Source organism: Calonectris borealis, chromosome Z (genome assembly GCF_964195595.1).
Source record: "Calonectris borealis chromosome Z, bCalBor7.hap1.2, whole genome shotgun sequence".
Lineage (NCBI taxonomy): Eukaryota > Metazoa > Chordata > Aves > Procellariiformes > Procellariidae > Calonectris > Calonectris borealis.
In genome coordinates, this window is record NC_134352.1 from 2,072,501 (window position 1) to 2,094,156 (window position 21,656).

The 21,656-nt window shown below is 40.8% G+C and overlaps 1 protein-coding gene across 4 annotated transcripts in view; it reads left to right on the forward strand.

Annotated features, from left to right (window-relative positions):
• The window catches only part of ARB2A (ARB2 cotranscriptional regulator A), a 269,602-nt gene that overhangs the window by 123,747 nt on the left and 124,199 nt on the right, over positions 1-21,656 (forward strand). For 3 of the 4 annotated variants that reach the window (XM_075136555.1, XM_075136554.1, XM_075136553.1), the window contains exon 7: positions 7,893-8,111. In XM_075136555.1, coding sequence (XP_074992656.1) covers positions 7,893-8,111 — 219 coding nt within the window. Of the gene's footprint in view, positions 1-7,892; positions 8,112-17,323; positions 17,414-21,656 lie in introns of those variants that run through there. The other variant, XM_075136556.1, reaches the window with a different exon arrangement.

Here is a 21,656-nt window from a genome sequence, read left to right on the forward strand (position 1 = left end):
AAGGTTACAAAGAAACCATAACTCATAAGTAATTAAATTATTTAGCAGAAGAAGTGTAAGAAGGTCTTCTGACATAGGTCACTGTGGGAAGGAGGCAGCATCAACGTGCCGAATTGCACCTGTTTGTTGAGGATAGGTACAAACCAGAAGCTTTACTTTTAGATTACAAGTGGCTGTTTTTCTCAGGGAAGTGGCTGAATACATGCACACACTGAAACCAGCTGAATTTTCTGTCATTGAGATAGAAGGTTTTTAGACTGCAGTCACAAACAATGCTCAACACTAAATGGGAGTTGTCTTTCAAGACTTGGATAACTTCAAGATTTTACAGAAAACACTTATGTGCATGATGTATTTTCCCTTTACAGTACAGAACGAAATGCTGAAATACAGACCTTCCAAGAGATTGACGTTTAATCTTTTTCTGTAATGGTTTAATACATATAAATTCTTGGAGATGAAAGGTGAAGCAGAAGAACTTGGCAACTTGGGTTGCCTTTCTGCAAGCTAAAGATGTCACAAATCCAGACAAACCTCTGAGCCCATCGAAATATCTACAGAACAGTTCAGAAAGAGAAAAAGTTTACAAAAAGATTTTACACTATTACAAAAGGGAAGGAAATGAGGTGTATTTTAGAATAAATTTACTTTTCCTTGTTGTGCTACATAAAAATACATACTTAAAGCCTCTTTGGGGGTATATTCATTATGAAATACAAATGAGAATAATTAAGACATACTGTGACATTCTCAGAGAGGAGGCGGAAGTGGACTGGAAAATGAATTTGCAGTTGAGAACTTTCACTGTCAGCTAATGGGACGCTTAGAAATACCATAGAAACATTAAAAAATCCCGCAATCCAGCTTCCTCTCTGCACCTTATTTGAGCGTAACTTTCAGAGACTAACTGCTATTCTTCTTGCTTTCCCTATCGGTAAATTAGAACCAATAATTACTTGTTACTTGTGTGGGTTTTATGAAGGTTATTTGATTTGCCATTGCTTCTGGTGCATTGCTTTCAAAAAGTTAAGTTCTATATAAATCTGAATAACCTTTTAATGAAAATCTGCGTGAAAAAGTGAAATATGCCTGAGGTTCTTGTTTGAGATCCTGTACTCCTCTGAAGCTTCCGAAACTTTCGTCGGAAAAGAAAGTAAAATAGTTTCTCAAGAGAGGGGGAAAAAAACTTTCAGCGTACAGACTTTAATTACCGAAGGGGTTCCTAAGAGGTATCATTAACAGATGCTGGGCCTTGGGGGCAGCTGGTGGATTCATTCTGTCAGAGGTTGTGTGGACCCCAGAGCTGTGTGCGCTTCGTGAAGAAGAGCAGAAGCTGTTACTGCAGCCGGGGCGGTTGCTGCGGACGGATTATTTGCAGTCCTGTATCCCGCCTGCGTGGCCGGGGTGGATTCGCCTCCATTCAGCCTCCAGTGATGTCTCCAGATAGCCCGAATCTCACGTCAGGGAGAGGTGGTGGGGCTGAGGTTTATTAAACAGCGTTTGAAGCAGTATTTGAACGTGAACATAGCTCTTCTCTGTTAATTCACAGAATAAAGTTAATGCTGTAGCATAGTTTCTTGTATTTCACTTGCCGTGAGAAATACTTTTCTGCTGAAGATCCTAGTGAAATTAGTGCTTGTAAAGGCACAGAAGTTCCCTATCAAGAATACAGTACGCAACTGAGGGATTAAAATCCTTATAATTCATGGATGTGTTTATTCAGTTTCGGCCTTGGGAACAAACATCATAAAACAGGATTGCAGATCTTGCACATAGACATATTTGGGTTGCTAATTATAGATAGATGTAAAACATTAATTCTTTTCAAAACTTTTCAGCAGTAAACTCAAAATGTGGTAACAGCTTATCTGGTGGGTTTCTTTAGCCTTGAGCATTGATTTGTTTAGTATAGCTGCACTAGCACCAGATTAACAAATGGCAAAGTAAAACATACTAATGGCATGTTATATACTTTCCAGCGTAAAGATACTATACATGGTGAAATAAGATGAATACAGTTCTGCATGCAAATAGATACGGACCTAATGCAGTGAGGAATTAGAAGGCAGTAACAGAAAGGAAATGAAGAGTTTATTGGTTTTATAGCTCTAATATCCATTAAAAGTTAGTAACACAGCAGGTGACAGTTTGGGTAAGTGTAAAGTGAATGTTTTGAAATAAATAGCAGTTGGGTGACCTGGGATGTCAGGGCTCTAGACAAGGGTGTGTGTTTGTCAATATATCCTACATGTTTTACAGACTCCTTAGGGAACAGGGGAAGATACAATTTCACCTTTTCTGTGCCAAAACATTTTAATTATATCTTCTTCCAAGTACAGCGGTTCAGTAACCAAGGAGCTGACATTGATGCATGTGTTGATAAAGCTGCAAACATTCAAAATGAGATTAACAAAGATTTTGAGGAAAGGGTGACAGCTAATTTTGCACAGTATTCTGCATCTAATTCAGGTCAGTGTAATGATAGAATATTTTATAACTGTTGTGTCATCCAGAGGGACTTTTATGATGCTTTGTGTTTTTGAGGATTTGTGTATATGAAAGTATAGTTCTTAATACATCATTCAAACAGGTTATAACTTTTTTATTGAACGTCTATTGGTTGTAGCCATAAACAGGAATAAGCTTCAGCATTTAGAAGCAATTTTATATATCCATCAGCATTCATCACGGTAATAGGTTCCTTTTGTCTAATTCACCTTGAAAGTATTGACTTCAGATGTGAAATGGAACCAAAACTACCGTGCCCGTTTTGCGGCATCGCTTAATATTTGCAAAAACATCAGATGGAAAGTTATATTAAGTGTATTTAAATCATCAAACTGTAGTTTCTTTGTATTGTGTGAGCCCTTTTGAGAACATCTCAATGTATTTCTGTTCTATTCTCCTCCTTGTTTGAAGGCAACTGACATTCTTCTTTCACTTTTCTTTTTGTTTGTGAAATTTTCTCCTTTTTTTTATCCACTCACTTCTCCATCTGCTTTCACTTTTGTTTGCTTGGGCCGTCTCTCATCCCAACTTGATAATGAGGAATGCGGTGTGACCCTGACCTCTATCAGCCCATGCATGACCTTCTGACTCCCCCACATAACCTTTGACCTTCTCTTTGACAGCTTGATTAATTACCCTGTGTTATGATTTATGAGTAAGTGCTATGTAAAAATAATAGACAACAGGTGGTCCTCTAAAAACTTTTTGTGGCATGTTTTCTTTTCCTGCCTAACTTGATGAGCTATTTTAAGTTGGGAACTTAGTGGGACAATGTGTGTTTGGCAGTAACACGGCATTTTTACACACTTGGACACAGTGCTGGAATTCAGGCAGCCGAGGTGTAGCCGGGATGGAAATATCGCAAAGTATTGGCAGGGTGCAGTTGCCAAAATGTACGTTGGGTGGAAACAGAAAGCGGAGTCAACTGACATTTCAGGCGTTTCAGTCTCAGGTCACGTCTTGAGAAAATTGCTCAAATAATGGAGGGGGCATTTTTCAAGCTGAGCTGCATCTCCAACAGCTATGTTTACTTTAACGCTTCAGTAGTGACTTCTGATTGGTTGTCATGACCTCATCCCGCTGTTGCACCTACGATGTCGCAACAGTCACATAGATGTACCCTTCTCGTGGAAAAGATGGGAAATGAACAGAACATACATCTTCCAGAAAGATGAATGGACATGGCTGTGTCCCCTTTCACCACGGGCAGGTTTAAGAGCTGAGCACTTGGAGTTGCATTTCCCCTGGGAATTAACTCCGGTCGTGTCGCCAACGATCCAAATGGAAACCTGAACTTGAAAATTCAGGTTGATAAAGCTTAGGAAAATGATCTCTTTCAGACCCTCGCTCGCAGTCCAAAAAGACAGTTACACAGGTCAAAAGATTCCTCTCCAGCCCTGACCTCTCTGGTCACATATGGTGTCCCATCTTGGTGGATTAATATGCAGAGCTGAATGCTTCCAGCTCATTATTCATGTGGCCAGGCAGAAGAGATTTCAAAAGATTTGGAATTTACCTCAAATACTTCAGGGTTCTTTTTTTTTTCACCTTGCTCTTGCTGTCAGAGGCAATAATTCTGGTATTCCTTCCGTTTCGAACATCTCGCTTGAACTTCCAGTAAGAGGCAGAAAGTTCCGCTCCATTTCTGGCTCGTGTATTACGGTGGAAAAGGCCCTTCTACATTGTTCTGGCTTTGTAGTAAAGGTACTGTAACCGAGATTCATGATTCTTTCCAACATTTGACTTTGTCAGCCTGCTTTTCCTTTCGTCATCATTTGCTGGCTCAATCATAAGTATTAATTGTATCTGTATTTATGAACCTGCAAGTGGGCTTTGCACAGAGTCCTCTGCCTCAGACGCAGTCACCTGGAGGATGCTAGTGGTTCGTGTGGATTACATTTTGCTTACCTTGAAGGGTTAGAATTTGGGGAAATAGCTGTTAATTGGGTGTTTTAGTCTGAGAGAGAAACTGTAAGGGTATCCACTGAACTCGTAGATTAGAGCCTGGGACTTGTATTTATCAGTGTCTGCCCTGATTATTGCGTCTCATCACAGATACGCTAATGGGGGACGCAGGCAGACCTTGGCTTCTGTGCAACATCTGTATTCTCTCAGACATGTGGTAGAGCGCGGGGCTTGGCTTGTTGCAGTCAGCTGAAGATTGATGGAGGGGGGTTGTCCCAAAGTTTAGCTTTTTACCATGAAAAAGCTTTGCACTTTAGAGAGTGCACTGGACACACAGGAGAAAACTACTCCCCTATTACGTTTGCTGAAAACGTACCTAACGTTTTACTGATGGTGGCAAGCTTTAAAAACTCTCCTGGATGATGGTGCTTTCTTACATCATAGTCACTACATTTTAGTAAAGCTGTAAGCTCATCGTAGCTGAAGTTGATATTTTTAATGACATGGTGAGGTATATACTTCTGAACACGACTTTGCTTTAAACAGATACTTTTTAATGAATGTGATGATGTCTTTGCTTAACAGTCATGCTAAAGACTGTGTATCTTGCCTATTATCAAAGTTTGCTAAAGGCCTTTTTTTATATATTAGTGGCCTTGTGTGCTCAGTTTTGCATTGACTTGCAGTCTGCGTTAGTGAGGAGTTCCACCTTTTTTTTTAATTTTCTGATTGCACTGAACTTTAATGGTGCAGCTGTGCCCACATAAAATACATTTTTTAAAAATTAATTGAACTTAAAACCCACATTGTTTACATAGATGATATTTAGAGCTGAGTATTCCTTTTCCATAGAAAATGCTTGGGCTAAGACTGAATGAGAGAGATTGTAATTGGGTACAGTTTTACCAGTCATTTGGGTTTTCCGTGTTGCTTTATACACGGTGTCGTTGTTTACATCTTGCAATTTAGGTTGCAGAACTAGAAGGGGAAGGGAAATACACTACGTCATGTAAGCAAAACAATCTGAAAAGAAGTTAATTTCCTAAGAGAAAGTCTTACGAATTGTAAGATTTTTTTTTTTTTCCTCAATTATGGGAAAACCTATTTCAGTTATTACTTAGTTATTTTAATTGTACTGACAGGAAAGGCCTGCTATCTGGGAGAAATTTTAAAAAAAAAAGTAAAGGGAGACATGTTACACTGCTTAAAATATAATTGATAAAAATCCTTTAATTGATTTATGAAATACTGAATTTAAAAATGGAATCATATTTCATCTGTTGATGTCCATGTGAAAAATTGACATTGTGTCCTCATAAAATTGGACAAATGAGTCATGTAATTTTCAGTTACATAATCAATAACTTAGACAAATTCTACTTCTTTGATGATTTATGTGTCTGTTTTGTGGTCAGCTTAAAGTGGACACAGAGTTTCAAATCCCTGTAACACTTGTAGACCTATAATAAACACATGAATTTTGCATCTGGCGTTGTATAGAAAGCAAAACTAATCAATACGCAGAACGTCTCTGCTCCAAACGAGCGGGTCAAGAAGACGAACAGCACAGGGAGCCCCAGAACCACCAGCCCGCCAAGTGCTGCAAAAACGCGGTCCTGCTCTGCCGCTAGCGAGCTCAAAACCCATCCTTTCCTCTGAGGCGTGTAACTGGGGAAGGCTTGTAAGTGGTCTTCTCCCCTGCGATAGGTTTTGGGCCTTGAATTTTCCAAGTTGGAAATTTTATGCGTTAATAGTACAGCGTTGTGTGTTGATACGGCGAAGTTACGGTGTTAAGCGATGGCGTGGGTAGGTTTCAAACTTTGTCTTCTTTGACGTTCCACTTTCCTTCGGCCTTCCCCCCTTGTTTATTTATTTATTCGCCTGTTTGTTTGTATTTATCCCGGTGCCGTGCGCGCAGCAGGGGGGCAGGGGAGCGACGTGACAGGAGACCACTTACTCACGGCGCCGCGTCTAGCGAGGAGGCGATTTTCTCTGTGGCCTGTGGTGACCTTTTTTGACTACGTCCCTTACGCCAGAGACGGTGTCCTGAATGCCGCTATTTCTCCCTGTTTAGCAGAGTGCAACCGTGCCCTTTAACTTGGTTTTTGGTGGGAGGAGAAGCGACGGCAGACGTTTGAGAAGGGCACAAGGACGAGGGGTAGGAACTCCCTTCAGATGCGATTTTGATAACTAGTCGAGTGTGTCCAACTGTAGAAAATCACCGAGTGACAATCTGTCTACCTGACAGTGGCCACAATGCGCTACAAGGTTTGTGAATGGCTCTACAGATTAGAATAAAGCAAGCCCAAATAAAGTATCTTTTGTTGGTGTGGGCTTGGTTTGCTCTGGCCAGCTAGGTATGGGGACCTCTTTGATCCTCGTGCCTAGCCCAGGCGCAAAGCGAAGCACCGAGTGCACGGCTGGAATAAAGCTGTTCGGTTAGATAATTAATATAGATGTTTCCAAAAAGTAAGTCTTTATTAAAATTCACTTTTAAAGGACAGCTTGATTTCGACTGGGAACCCATGGTGACTTTAAGGACTCATCTGTTAAATGCACGTGCTTCTCTTTTCTCCCTGCGTTCGCGATTATGTCTTCCCCGAATATTACAATTCTTGTGTGATTTGCCATCATTTAAAAATCATAATAAAATGATTGGCTGATTTATTCGAGATTTATTTCTCATTCATAAATTCATGTATTTTTCAACCGGCTCATTTTCTGAGGCACAAAAATGCAGCTGGTATGCTCAAAAGCATCCTGCAGGTCACGAATTTTCTCTGGTTTGTTGAATACGGGACATAATGCCAGTGAAGTTTTACAGCAGATTTAAAGATGTACTTAGAAGTCGTCCCCACAGTAAAAGAGTTGACTTGTAAGCAATACCACTGAATCAGTTTTGGTATTGATTCATTGTTACTGCCGCTGCTGGCTTCTGCATGGTATGCTTGTTGTCAGCTAGACAAAAGGTTTTACTGTTTTAAACTGCGGTGAATAATTTCCACATGCTTTCTTTAATATATAAAAATATATGAAATCCCTCCATCCTTTTTATTTTAAAGGTTTTTATTGGCTGGGTATAAAGCTTTTTATTCATCATTATGTAGAGTTCTTGAAATAATATTTTGCTTTTAGTTCTCGTACTGTTTTCTGAAAAAGTCGTATAAAGTGCTTATGAATAAAACAACATATTAAATTATTTTACAGGTAAACCAGGCAACTTTTCTGACGCTGAGGGATGTGTATGAGCATAAGTGCACACACAGACACATATTCACACATCAATATCCCTTTAATGACAGAAATGAAACAAACAGAATGTTCTTAAAATACCCTTCTATAAATTGTGTGAACTTACTGAAATAAATATAAAAGTTTTTTAGAGCACTGAAGTAAATGCAAAGCATTTTCAAGCATTAAATCTCCCTTTCCATATTTCTTCTTTTTGTGTGTGTGTGTGTGTGTCTCTTCTAAAACAGGAAGGCTATGGAGTAATAGTACTGAATCCCAATGAGAACTATATTGAAGTGGAGAAGACAAAAGCCCAAGTACAGCTGTCTTCTGATAGCTCAGATGAACCTGCAGAAAAGAGGGAAAGAAAAGATAAAATCCAGAAGGAAACAAAAAAGCGACGTGACTTCTACGAAAAGTATCGAAATCCACAAAAAGAAAAAGAAACTATGCAGATGTATATTAGAGTAAGTTTCTTTTGGTTTTATTTGCCCTTCTTTAATGATATATAGATATGTTTACTCTCCATATTGGCTAATAAACAGCATGCTTTTTTAAAAGCAAACGCATTACCGAGATGGCATTCAAGAGTTCGTACAAAGTTCTTTATTCTATTGATATTTTTTGTCACTTATTGAATGTGAAGTTTTGGAAGAGTTACAAAACATTCCTCTCTAATTTCAAAGAGGAACTTCAAATAAGCCCCAGAGGAACTCACTGGTGCTATCAAGAAAGAGAATGATTTAAGGTAGACTTTGTAAAAATGATTTCATAAACAGAGATGTACTTAAGAAATACTTTCTAGTGGAGCTTAGACAACATATTAGCTTCACATGTCATGCGTGCATTTATTGTATTATATTGTCTTATATTGAGGAGGCCGTAGCTGTAGCCTGATAGTTTTTTAACATATTACCTGCTGAATTAATAATGTATTGTGGAAAATACTGGTGTTCATCTTGTGTGGTAGCAGATTTACCCTATAATGTATTGTTTTCATATGAGCAGCCATCCATTGTGTTTCAACTGAACTTCTGAAGGCAGATAAAGGAGGAGAGTTATTAATATCTTAATAAATATTTAAGCTAGAATAGTTCGAGAATGGTGTAATGAGGAAACTCTCTCCCTTGCTCTTTTCTTACTCAGTGAACCTTCGCACTTTGTAATGCTACCAGCATGGGATCGTTACAGCAGTGCTACCCGAGGATTTCTAATTCTGCAGGGGCCACAAACAATATTATTTGCACTTTGACACATTCTGCTTCATATACATACTATGCATTATACATTCGAGACTGAGTCATGCAATTTCCAAAGCCTTTATTATGAAAGTTAGCATTTGCATTCAATGGTAAAACATGTCAAAAACGCCACAGTGTAGTTAAAACAGTAAAAATGTATATGCCTTTCTAGTGCGAAACGGAAAAAAATCCAGCAAAAGGGATGTTAGAATCATCTTAAATTTTAACAAGTTCCTATTAATTGTGGTTTAGCATAACAGCGTTTGTAGAAGAAATACAGCTATACTGGCTAGTTAAAAGGGTTTGTAACCTGGATGTGAGTTTGCCACTAATACCGTAATTTCTACTGTTTCTTTTGAGAAATACCTTGCTACTGAGTATGGGAAACAAAAGGATGCATATACATATTCAAAGTCACCAACAGGGCACTGCTTTTTCTCTCCACTGCTTTTTACGAGAGATGCCGTTCTGCCCACCGGCCAGACCTTGCTTCTACAAAGGGGCAACCAGGCTCCTCTCAAGATCCATCGGTCCGTGGACGATGTTGCTGTCTTGTCCAGAAAGGTCAGCATGCTGGTCCAGGGTCCCCACGTTGAAAGTGAGCCTTTTTTTGATACCTTTTTAGCAGTCCCACCTTCTCGTGGCTCTTTTGCTTGATGAGGCATGAAATTTGGCTTCAGGAGGTCTGACCCCCGAAACATAAAATGCATGACTCCATCCCGTTTTCTTTTTTGTGCGGTTCTGTGCCTCAGTATGACTGTTGACATTCCCTTTATTGGAATTTCTTCAAACCAAGGACGGAAGCAGCATAAGTTTTAGTGAAGGTGTGGGTGGTGGTCTCCTTTCCAGGGTGAATTAACTGAAGTTGGGCTTTCTGATGCAGTTGGTGTTTTATTCTGAAAGAATTCTTTGGGTTTTTTGTTTAATAGGCTCTAATACAGAGAGCTTTTTGAAACGGAATGAAAAATGCCTCTGCTCTGGTGTGTGTGGCAGGATAAATTACTGCAACTTACTTACTTACTATCGGCGGTCCAACAAACCTGGACCCCCAACAGGGTGCCATTTACTCTGTTGGGCAGAACTGCTAAGTCTTAAAAACTTCGGTGGCTGCAAGAGGAGCTGTGACCACAGCGTGCTCTGCTCCAGCTTCCTGGCCACAGACACGGTTGTCAGTCTGTCCAGGCATCGCACGATGCAAACAAAATGGTGCAATGCCCTATTTGCCATGTATTTCTTGCCTCCCGTGCTTGAATCCGTAGGATTACGTGTGCTACAGGAATCACCCTTCATTTGCACCCAGGGACTTGCTGCCAGGCTTACCGCAACCGCAGGCTGCTGTTGGAGCTGGTGTCTGGAGTAATCTCAAAGGGCAATCCAGATATGACCTTTACTTACCGTGTAGTATAGCGTGCATTTGACTCACTGGGCTCTTGAAATAAAACATACTGCCACTCCACAGAAATATTTAAGGATGGTATATGCTTCGTAATGATCTCATCAAAGAATTTTGAAAAACCTGAGTAAGGCTTATGTCATCTTTGCCAAGGAGGGCAAACTGGTACAGAGAGACTAGATGAAAAATATCCTCACAAGAAGGCATCAACTGCATCCAACGTTGAAGGAAAATTTGTTTGTGTCAAATATGCTGGAGAAATTGCTTTAGACTGTTAAGTAGCAGGAATAAATATCCACAGTTATGTTCTTGTAAGGTCATCGAGATCTGTTGTGATCCGATGAGGAAATGCCATTTGAACAAATTAAAGCTGTCTGGATGATGCTTCCACGTGTTAGATTTTCCAAGAACTGGAAAAATGGACTCTTCCATGGCAAATTTCTTTAAGTATTTTACTTTCATAGAAAAAAACAAATAGCTAGGATACTTAACAATATGTAAAAGCAGAGTCTTAAAATACAAAATCTCAAATTGCACTGTATTTTTGTACAAAATTAGTATAAATACAAATGGCTATGGGAGTGTGTAGTGCATTAAGTATAGTGCTTGAAAGATCAAAGTACTTATTGTTTCATGCTGGAAGTTTCCTTAACTATGAAATAATGTACTTTCTGGCATACATTATAGCTTGTTAAAGGGACTGATTTGGTCTGGGCAATAAACATCATGTCAAACATTATGGCAGAAAAACCTGCTTAATATGTTTTGTAATAAGACAGAATTTTTTGTTCTTGAAAACATCTGCCAACTGAATTCATGAGTGAAGACAGAAAATGTCATCAATTCAGCAACAATCTTATAAATTTGGTTTCTTTTTTGGCGGTGCAAACCAAGGAAAAAACTTCTTGATAATCAGCACTGACTATAATACTTTATGGAATGATTAAACAAAGGCATTTTACTTTTATATAACATGCTAATGAATGCATATGAATTTTAATACTCTTACTGTTCAGATTTTAACAAGCATATTGCCAGCAGATCATTTTAAAAGCATCTGTTTTTTAATGTGTTGAATGGAGGATTGAGTCAAATAGCTAAATATGTACATACATCCTTTTAAAAAGCATATTTCTATCCTTACTTATAGATACTACCATTTTTTCTTAGACCACCAGAGGCTGCTGCTGTACATATTGGCTAACGCTTCCCCCCAGAAACTTAATACCCTAGCCAACCTTCATTTATTACTGAACTAAACTGAGAATTTGTTGATCTCTAACCTTTTTCTATGGAAACAGATCATACAGGCTTAAATGTGACATGATTATTCCCTCCATCCTCCAAGCCATCTCCCACTCCCTACAGATTTTCACGTTGACAGTGTCTTCTCTATGTTAAAAGACACTTATAAATGTAAATCAGTACTTATCCCCTCCTAAATAGCATTCACCACTTAAACAAGTATACTGAATGGATTCTGAAATGTTAGTAAAGGAAAAAGTATAAATCGCGTAATTTTATAATAATAGTAATTTGCGATAATGTTGTTGCCACAATAGTCGAAGGATACCGAAGAGGCAACGAAGGAAGAAGTAGGAAGAAGTAGTACCTTTTATCAGGCCAGCTTCTGGGCAAAAGGGATAAGCCTTTCCTAGGCCCGTATGCTAGGAATTTTGTCCTTTTTTTTCCATCGAGCTTAGCTACTTTAATAATTCTTACTGCAAATATTATTTTTACTATAGCACAGTCCATAAAAGCGCTATTTATGCTAACAGCATATCAATGAAATTAAATTAATTTTGGATGTAACATACTTTTCATAAATAATTTTTCCCATTTTCTGCGAGAGATTAAATAGAAAACGATCATGTGCAACTAATTAATTTGTTTTACTAAAAATGGATGCATCAGGGTAATTTGTGCCAGTATTTGGGAGAAAGTGGTAAAAGGCAGGTTTATTAATATACGGCTAAGTACGCAGCGACTGCTGGTGGGCAGGAAATCCTGGCAAGCGTGCAAGCACAGTTGTGCCGCTTCTGCTCATTGTTCGGTACGGCTGACACCAGGCATCGCCTGACTGAAGGTCACCGCAGAGCGTCCGCGTGTGCAGGGTGACCTTTCGGTGCAGTGGGTTGATTTCACCTTGGAGATGGAGCCGCTTCCCGGCGTGGCTGCGGTCCCGCCAGCTGCGCGGGTCTGGCCCCGGGCCCCCCCCGGGCAGATGCAGGCTCCCTCCGCCTACCCTGTGACTTGGCAAGGTGCGCGCCCGCTCCCGTCCAGAGCCTGCGTGACTGCATTAGCGTGCTGCTGAGACCAAGCTAATAAGCCCTTTATTCCACCAGAAGAGACAAAATGACAAGCGCTAGGCAGACAGCTCCCGAGAGGTACGGGACGTGCTCCAGCACGGAGGAAGTCCGTGGCAGATCTGGGCATCAGGACCCAAACCTCCAGAGTCTCAGTCCAACGCTGATATTGCAATACCTTTTTATTTTTTCCCCTCTTACAACTTCCAGAGTTACTTTATATATACATCTGAAATAACACATGGTTTTACTTTGTCTGTATTTACCTTTCAAAGCCCGTTACTTCCTTCTGTTCCTGTGAAACCTCTTTCACTTCTAAGCAACAGCAAAATCATGCAGGCAGTGGAAAACTCATGAGAACTGCTTAGAAACTACCATGGCTTTATTGTTCTCGCCCCTTGCACCACCGGGCGTTCAGAGTTAAACAAGACTGCACTTCAGGTGCTGGGACGCAAACATGATGACATCCTGGGTGCCCTGGAGAGATCTGGCCGATGTCTTGTAGGACTTGCACCAGCAGAGACCTGCACCACCCTGGCCCAGCTGGAAGCCAAGCAGGGGACTCTAAAGCATCTAAAATGGCACTGAGCACCTACAGTTAGGCCTCCGCATCATTCCTAAAGGGTCAGATAAGCTTTAAGTTCCTGTAGTAATTTCTGTGTAACAGGAAAAATATGTATATGTCGTATTTCATTCTATAGATACTACAAGGAACAGGCGTCTTAAGTATGTAGAGTTCAAACTATAGTAGTATTCAGTAATTTATGCATAGGCTATTTAGCTTGTGCAGTTAAATTAGGTATTTTTAAAAATCCTGAGATTGTAAAGACTTCTTATGGTATGTTTTGCGTCTACGAGTCTGGAAAAGTTATATTTGTCTTCCTTTCCTTGAGGAGTGAGAAATCAGAGATGCAGATAATCACCGACGGAAGATTTTGCATCTCTTCAAGAGCACCACCGGCTCTTCATTCTGCCGTACCCTCCCTTTGTTCTGCGTTTCACAAGTATGGTTTAATCAAAGAAAAGGAATAAATCGGGGCCATCTAGCTTTGGTGTCTTTCAAACATTCATTACGTGATGCCGACAAAATGTGCATTGTTAGATCCGGCTCCTAAAACGTGAGGCAAGCCATGTGAGTTTCCGAAAGAAAGAACCAGCTTGCATCTCTCCTCCCACCACAGGCTGTGCGGTGCTCCTGTTGTGCTAAAAAAGACCGTCTCTCACAGGTCAGACGAGTCCTCCTTCCTTTCAGGTGGGATTCAGGCTTGGTAAACCTGGCCAGTTAGCGAGCTAATGCTAAAGAAGACTAGCTCAGCAGAAAGCGGACCTACTTGTTGAAGGCAAAGGTGAACAACGTTATTCAAACTTCTTGCACTCGGATACTGCCTGTCTTTGATTGTAGAGAGATTGCAGTTAAGGACTGAAAAGCCCTTGTAGGTCATCTGGTCCATCCTCCTGCCAGTACAGATTGCTCTCTGCGAGTATCCTTTGTCATTTATCTTACGGCATCAAAGGATGATATCCTTTTAGCTGATACCCAAAACAAGGATAATATCCTCTAGCCTACTGCACGCAGTTGCACGTTTTGATGCTAGATTTCAGTGTGTTTGGGAAAACTGGCAGAATAAATTTAGCAGGGGCTCAAGTGGCAGCATACACCTTTTTGCAAAACTTGGAGTTCCGTTACATTGTTTTTTCTTGGGGACCAGTCATGCAGAAGAGCCTTGATTAGTGAAAGATGATGAAAATTAATTTCTGAGATAAATACATGTAGTCATCTTAAGATGAATGGTGCTGTTGCAAAATAAACCTTTTCTGTGGGGACCCCCTATTCCACCCCACTCCTAGAAATATTTGTGTGTTTTGGGTAGGGGGATATGAGGACTGTACTGCGATGCACGGAGGTCAGGAAAACAACATTTGTGGAGTCCTAGGAAATTAATGTGAGCAGACAGGGAACGGGGGCACAGGATGCACAGTACATTCAAGGATGTTGTTTTCACCTCATCTGCTACAGAAAACAAAGTGAAAATTCAGGAAGAAATACGAAGAAAAAAAATCTAGATTTTGGGATTAAGATAAATCTGGTAGTTCCTCTGTAGTGTGCTTGGCTGCCTGCAGCAGTGACGGCTGCCAAAGGGGCTAGAAGTAGTGGAGGAAACGGTGGCATGGAGGAATGTGGAATAAGCTGCCCAGAAAAAATGTCAGTTCCTACCCTGCAATTCATAGGTGGCTGGCAATTTGAAAAATTAATTATTATAGCCCTTTCATTCGTTACATTTTAAAATCCTTACGAGTGAAGGATTTTACTGACTAAAATTCTTGGGTTTTGTGAACTTACTTACTGTGCAATCTTATTTTGAATTATTTGCCTCTTGAGAACAAAGTTTATCTTTTTAATCAGCTGGTTGTCATCCCCATACAGGCAAAGAAATATGCGTTATTGTGAGCTCTGAGGGGAACGGAGTCGTGACCTCCGTTCTTGCTATGCCTTAGTGAACTCTAGCTGATCAGCACGCCCTGAGAACTACCCTTAGCAACTTCAGAGCTGTTAACTTCATTTTCGTAGTGTCCAGACAGAAGTCTTTCCTCAGGTAGTCTGTTTTACGGTATCTCCATCTAAATTTTGAGAAATCTTCCCGTTCCTCTCTCGGCTGAATCCTTGCTTTATCCTTCTCTCTCTGGCTAAAAGGGGATGCTAAACTGATCAAAAATGCTTTTGGCTTTTGTGGTCGGTGGTGTCAGTAGCAGGTTTTCTCCCCTGAATGGGCTGCATGCTGTTCAGCCGCACTCTTCTACACTTTGTTATTTAACAGTTGATTCTCATTCTCTTTCTCTGTATTTTTTGATCAGTACTTGGCAAGAGTGAATTTGTCGATACACAATGAGGTATATTTTCTTTATTATCAAGTAATACTTGAATTTTAGTTAGTTTTCCCAATAGATGGCACTGCTTGGAGAGAAACTACTGAATAAAGTAAGACCGAGTTGCATTTAGAGTTACCAAGAGTTGCGTATGTTGAGGACCCTTAAGTTTTTCTGGGCTCTTAATCAGCAGTTCGGGAGCTTCTAGTTTGGTACCTTTAGCAAAAGCGTGGAGTGAGAAAAGTATCACAACTATCTTGAATAGGTTCTTCAGAAAGGAGGGGACGTCCCTGGGTTAGCAGCTTTTGACAAACATAATCACGCTTTTTCTATTACTGGCAAGCAGTGTGAGTAATTACGGGGATTGCACATCAGGGTCGCACAGGCTCCAGTTGCCGTTCTGCTGTTAGATCGTATAGCAGGAGGGATCCTTAGTTCACCATCAGGATGTGCTGATGCATCCAGCCAAGTGTCAATTTTTCAGTTGTTTAATAAAATACTGCTCGTGATTGCTAAGCCACTACACCTCTGAAAAAAATAGGAAAAATACTACATCTGGTTTTGTCATGTCCTTATTGAATTAGGGAGTGAGCGGAAGAGTTGGTCTGTCCCAAAAGACTTACTTTACAACTTACACATTGCCTAGTATCACTTAAATTTGAGTCAGTCATTATACCTATAATGCAGCATGAATTACGCGGGGCACTTCCCCCTTAGACACACACACACGTGCACGTGCATGTGTGTGCACGCAGGCACTGCCTACACTAATGCACACAAAACCTACACGTTCTTGCGTGTTCAGCGTCCTGCAGACTGCAGGAGGTGGGCTCTGACGTAACGTGTGCAGGCACAGGATACATAAGACTGGAAAGTTTCATTTCTACCAAAAGCAAAGATTTAATCAGTACATCCAGTCATATAGTACAGCAAGAAACCTAAAATTTGTTTAATTCAGACAATATGCCCGGTACTCCATAAACATCTGCAACATGTTTGTCCTTTCGGACTGGTGTTTCCTTCCAGAATGGTTTTTCATTCCTATCTGCTATCTTTTCCACCTGCTGTGTAACTGAATAATCTGATTTCATGGATCTTGCAAGTTCAGCCTATATCCTAGAAAAGTGGGCAATTGGCATTATCATTTAATTCTGTCACAGCCACTCTGTTCTTAACCTGGGAAAACAGAAGCCTTAACTGCATGTAGACGTTAAGAAGACATACTTATTTCTTTTAGGGATCTGGTTTGCTAAGGAATTCTTTTGAAGTTAACAAATTAAGTAATGAAGAAATTTAGCAAAGCTTAGGCTGCGTAAGTAGTTTTGAAAGATTTCTAGGTTCGGCAATTAACTTTGTGGTCTTATCCTTTGATAAGTCACTGCCCTCACACATTCCACCTTGCAGTACACCTCCCTGAGCCTCTGGGTACTCCACTTTTCCTGTTGTTTGAAAAATGAACAAACACATTTGATGACAGGATCATGTTATTCATCGTGCGTCCTTTGCACTGGCTGCCAGAAAAGGGTAGGCCTGTGTTTAATGGCTGTTGCTTATTTTTAAATCCCTTACCAGTGAAGACGTTGGCCGTGTATGCAATCCTCCTCGTTGAGATATGTCAAGCTTTCAGACGCTGCGTGCTGTTTAGGGCTCTGACTGCTTTGCCTTAAGTGGACAAATGAATTATTGCTGTCATAGATCTTAAAATAACAGCTTCTGATTTGATCATGGAGTCCACTTGTCTTAAATACCTTTCTGCTGCTGTTGGCTGTTTGTTCATTATGTTCTTTTACCGTTTCTTTTCTCTTTCGGTTTTGAACTACCCCAGCTGACTGATAGAGTTTGGCTGATATTTAAATGGACTTTTATCCATTTAGATGGGCACCAGGCAGTATCATCATGGAGTGGAAGTTCAGATCCTGTTGTTATTCTGTTACAACTCTGGTAAATAACCATATGATTTTCTAACAACCCTATGAAGTGATGCCTATTTCTACCCAAAGATGAAGTGACCAGGCAAAATTCAGCTCTGCTAGACTCAGAAAAGACAGACTGCAGTTGCAAAAGGTGACGGCTGCCTCAGTTGTGCTGGGGGTCCACAGGGCATACAGAAGTTGGAAAGAAAAGGTTATGACATGGAAATATTGAAAATTATTTCATGTCCGCAGTGGTAGTCATCTGCAGGACCTCTGTGGAGTGTGTTCAGAGTCACTCTGTCTCAAAGGCATGTAGTTCACGGTTTGGGGAATTTCCACAACGTACGTTTTTACACTTCTGCAACACTGGAACTACAGAGCTTGCTCTTTCTGCTCTTGGTTGAAAGTATCAGGCACGGCACTTGTGACCAGTCCTGGCGGACACTGCTTTGAGCATGGTGTTGGACCAGATGACCTGCAGAGGTGCTCTCCAGCTGATGTGGTTCAATGGTTCTATGTTACTAAGTTCCACCTCAGCCCTCAAAGCAGTGTTTAAGTTACGGATAGGCTTTGTGGACATTGTGAAGAGAGGCGAATTTCCCTGTCTCAGAACATGTGGTTCTACTGAGGTTGTGGTTGGTCATCCACTTACAAAGAGCAGGCTCAGGTGACTGAGACCAGGAAGCCTACCTAGCTATTAGCATGGTTAATACCATGTGGTCTTGCACAAGTACTGCTACAGAAATGCAGCTCAAAAGATATAAGCCCCTCCAGACAGGCAGTGGTGTTTCTTGGCATTTTAACACGGGTGTGTTGAGCAGAACATTCATGATTTCTTCAGAGATCAAGAAATTCCCCAAGCCAAATCATCTGCTTAAATTTGCTGAAGGACTTTAGAGCAGTACAGCAGTAGGAGTTTTTTCACAGATGTTCTGCAGATGTTATTGGCATGCCCATTTTAGAATAATGGGAAGGATACAAGTACTGTCCATGTCCTTCCTCCTCCCTCTTCTTTGTTATTTCTTCAGCAAAAAAAGATTTTGTCTACATTGTTAAATTTGAGTCCACAAACTTTCATTTTAAACTACAAAGCAGTTCTTCAGTTTCGGGAAGAGAAAAAATACCCTGTGACATTCAAATTGATTATTTGCCAAGTGTGTGTTTAGAAGAGAATAGACATAGCAGAATTAAAAAGGCTGCAACTTTATTAAAGCATTTGTGAACAGTGGTTTAATTAAGCCTGTGCACAAGCGCTTCTTGGAAGATTTTGTCTACATTGTTGATATCAAAGTGAGACCTGAATCTCTATCTCAGCTGCAGGCCAGTGCCTTAACTACAGGTTGCCTTGAAGCCCTTGGACAGGCCCCCGGTTTCTCTCCCTATGTTCATAAAGGTTTACGATTTATTTAAGATACTCCTGTCCAGTTTTCTGTGAATGCTGTTCATTGGAAGAAGTCTGCTCATGCAGACACCTACGTTGCCACCTCCAAAACTAATCCATGCTGCTTGGTGGAGAGCCAGTTCTGGGTATTCTGGCATTGTACTGGGACATCGGGCACAGTGAATGTGATCACAGTTTGGGGGATTTCCAGGACATCTGGTACCTGGCAACTATCTGTTCTTACCGCTCATTGTCAGCTTTATTACTAAACAAGATTTAAGGTTTAAAATATGTTAGTATAGAAACATTTGCACTAACAGAGCTAACCTACAAAAATAGCAAAATATGTTAAACGTGGATTGTTAAACAGTGTTCAACTGTTGTTAATCATAAGAGCTATCAGAGCTCTTCCAAAATCTCAGTTAGCCTGAAGATCTGACTAATCAGCTCCTACAGGACATCCAGGATCAGAGACAACTTACCCAGACCGTTCTTGGGGTTACAACTTTTCTGCTGCCACCATTAAGGACAGATCCTGCAGTTGCCCAGGTCCGTTCTTCTGCCCAATCTCTTTCTTCTCTGGTGCAGGATGGAGTCAGTCCTGCTTCTCTTTCCCCGTTTATCCACACTTCATTCCCTGTCCCCAAGCACTGGGACGTTTTGTGGCAATGTGGGGATGTGGTGGGTTGACCTTGGCTGGCTGTCAGGTGCCCACCCAGCCACTTCATCATACCCCTCCTCAACTGGACAGGGGAGAGAAAATACGACAAAAGGCTTGTTGGTCGGGATAAGGACGGGGAGATCATCCAGCAATTACCATCACGGGCAAAACTTGGGGGAAGTTAATTTAATTTATTGCCAACAGAGCAGGACAATGAGAAATAAGAACAATCTTAGAACACCTTCCCCCCACCCCTCCCTTCTTCCCAGGCTCAACATCACTCTCCCTCCTCCCCCCACGCGGCGCAGGGGACGGGGAATGGGGGTTGGGGTCGGTCCATCACACCTTGTCTCTGCTGCCCCTTCCTCCTCGCCTCTTCCCCGGCGTGGGGTCCTCCGCGGACGGGTGCAGGTGGATGTCTGCTCCACCTCACAGAAGAAAGACCCGGAATATTAAGCAGGAGGAGGTGCTCAATCAATAATGCTTCTATCTTCTTCTGATAAATTTTATTGGGTTTGCACCATCGTTGATGAGCAAACTGGATTTTTTTTCAGAGACGTTCTGGTAATGGAGTGGGCAAATGGAGTGGCAAAGCCCAGCAAACAGCTGAAATGGGATTTAGCATTTGTCAAATAAATACAGGGAGGGTTTGTTAGGGTTGTTGTCTGTTTTCATCCTGATGTAATGTTTTATAGCAAACTCATAAAAAATTTGACAAGAAATGTTGGAAGACTGATCTGTAGGAAGGATAATATGTGTGCATCGTGATACAGGGCAGTTTATCAAAAGGAAATTTAAAGGGTGCAGTTATTTTTAAGTACAGCACAGTAAGGTCAAAGCCTCCAAAACTAACGGTTTGAATGAGTGCAGGTTGCAGACGTTGAAATCACTTAATCCTTGTTTTAAAACACATCAAACAAATGGTGTTGGCTAATAAAGATTAAAATGGCAACAGGAACCATTTTTAACAGTAACAAAAGCTGCATCCCTGTGTTTTTTGGAGGGTTTATTTTTTGTATCCCACCCACCAACGTAGACACCATAGGTTACATATTCTATGGAAGATATATATTATTCTCCAGATCTTCAGTTATCTCGGGAATTTCTGTTCTGTTATTTAGTCTATAATCTCAATAAGACCCCCAATGTTTGGCCTGTGCCGCCTGAGTTAGAAGATTGCTCCCAATTTTCCAGTTAGGTCAACCAAAAAAATTAAGATATGATAGAGGGTCAGTGGAAGAAATTCATATCAAAACAACTGCTCACCATGTCATTATGACAACCTGCTGTAACAAATGTGCTTCTGTTTTAACTTATGACAATTAATTGCTAAAAGTAATTTAATCTGACAGTGGCAAGATGTTGAAAGACTCGTGAAGATGTCATAAAAGCGACCTTTCTGCCCATGTGCAACCAAAAGCCATTTTTAACAAGGAACCTCAAAAACAGTACAACTTCTTTTGTACTTTGTTAATTAGTTATTGATTTGAAACAATGCTCTGCCAAATATTGTCAGATTAGCTAGACGCCAGCAAGGTCACGGTGTGACAGTCTAGTCCTGATAATCTTGTGGTATATAAGAATTCTTTTTCCTCTGAACCTTTTGTTCCGATATCCTGAGAATTACATTTCCTGGCTTTAGCATTTGTGCTAATTTAAAACACAGCCTGTCTGTTATGTAGTTGGATGTTTTGAGTTGTTAGAAAATGACACCGCGTTAGAAGAAAATTGCTAGTGATCTAATGTCTAACGATCTGCGGCGGCGGCGATGCACCGCCGCTGCAACGCCAACGCCCTCGCTCCTCTGAGCGGAAGAGAGCCGGCGCGAGGGCGTCGCGGGGTTCAAGCCAGAGGTAAAGCGAGCAGGTCCTGAGGTGGTTGAGCGACTCGTCAGGACTAAAGATCATTTCCTAGCTTACGTTATTGCGAAACAGAAATAACGGAGGTGGGTCTGGACGGGAAAACCGAGAAGCAGAGTTAAGCTTGAGTAGCTCAACATTCAGCTTTTCAAATTATTGAAACGAGAACCAACAGAAAACGCAAATCTGAATTTCAGATTGTGTTTGTCATCTGTTTAGGTAATTATTTTATAAGCTAATGGCAGTTACTTCAAATATGATTAATTATAGTACATATTAAGGCACTTCAGCAAATCTTTATAACTGTACATTAAATAAATAGTATATCAGTTTACTTAAAGCACGGAGCACTTTGCTGTCTTTATTAGGAGAAATCAAATAGCTTTGAGCCTG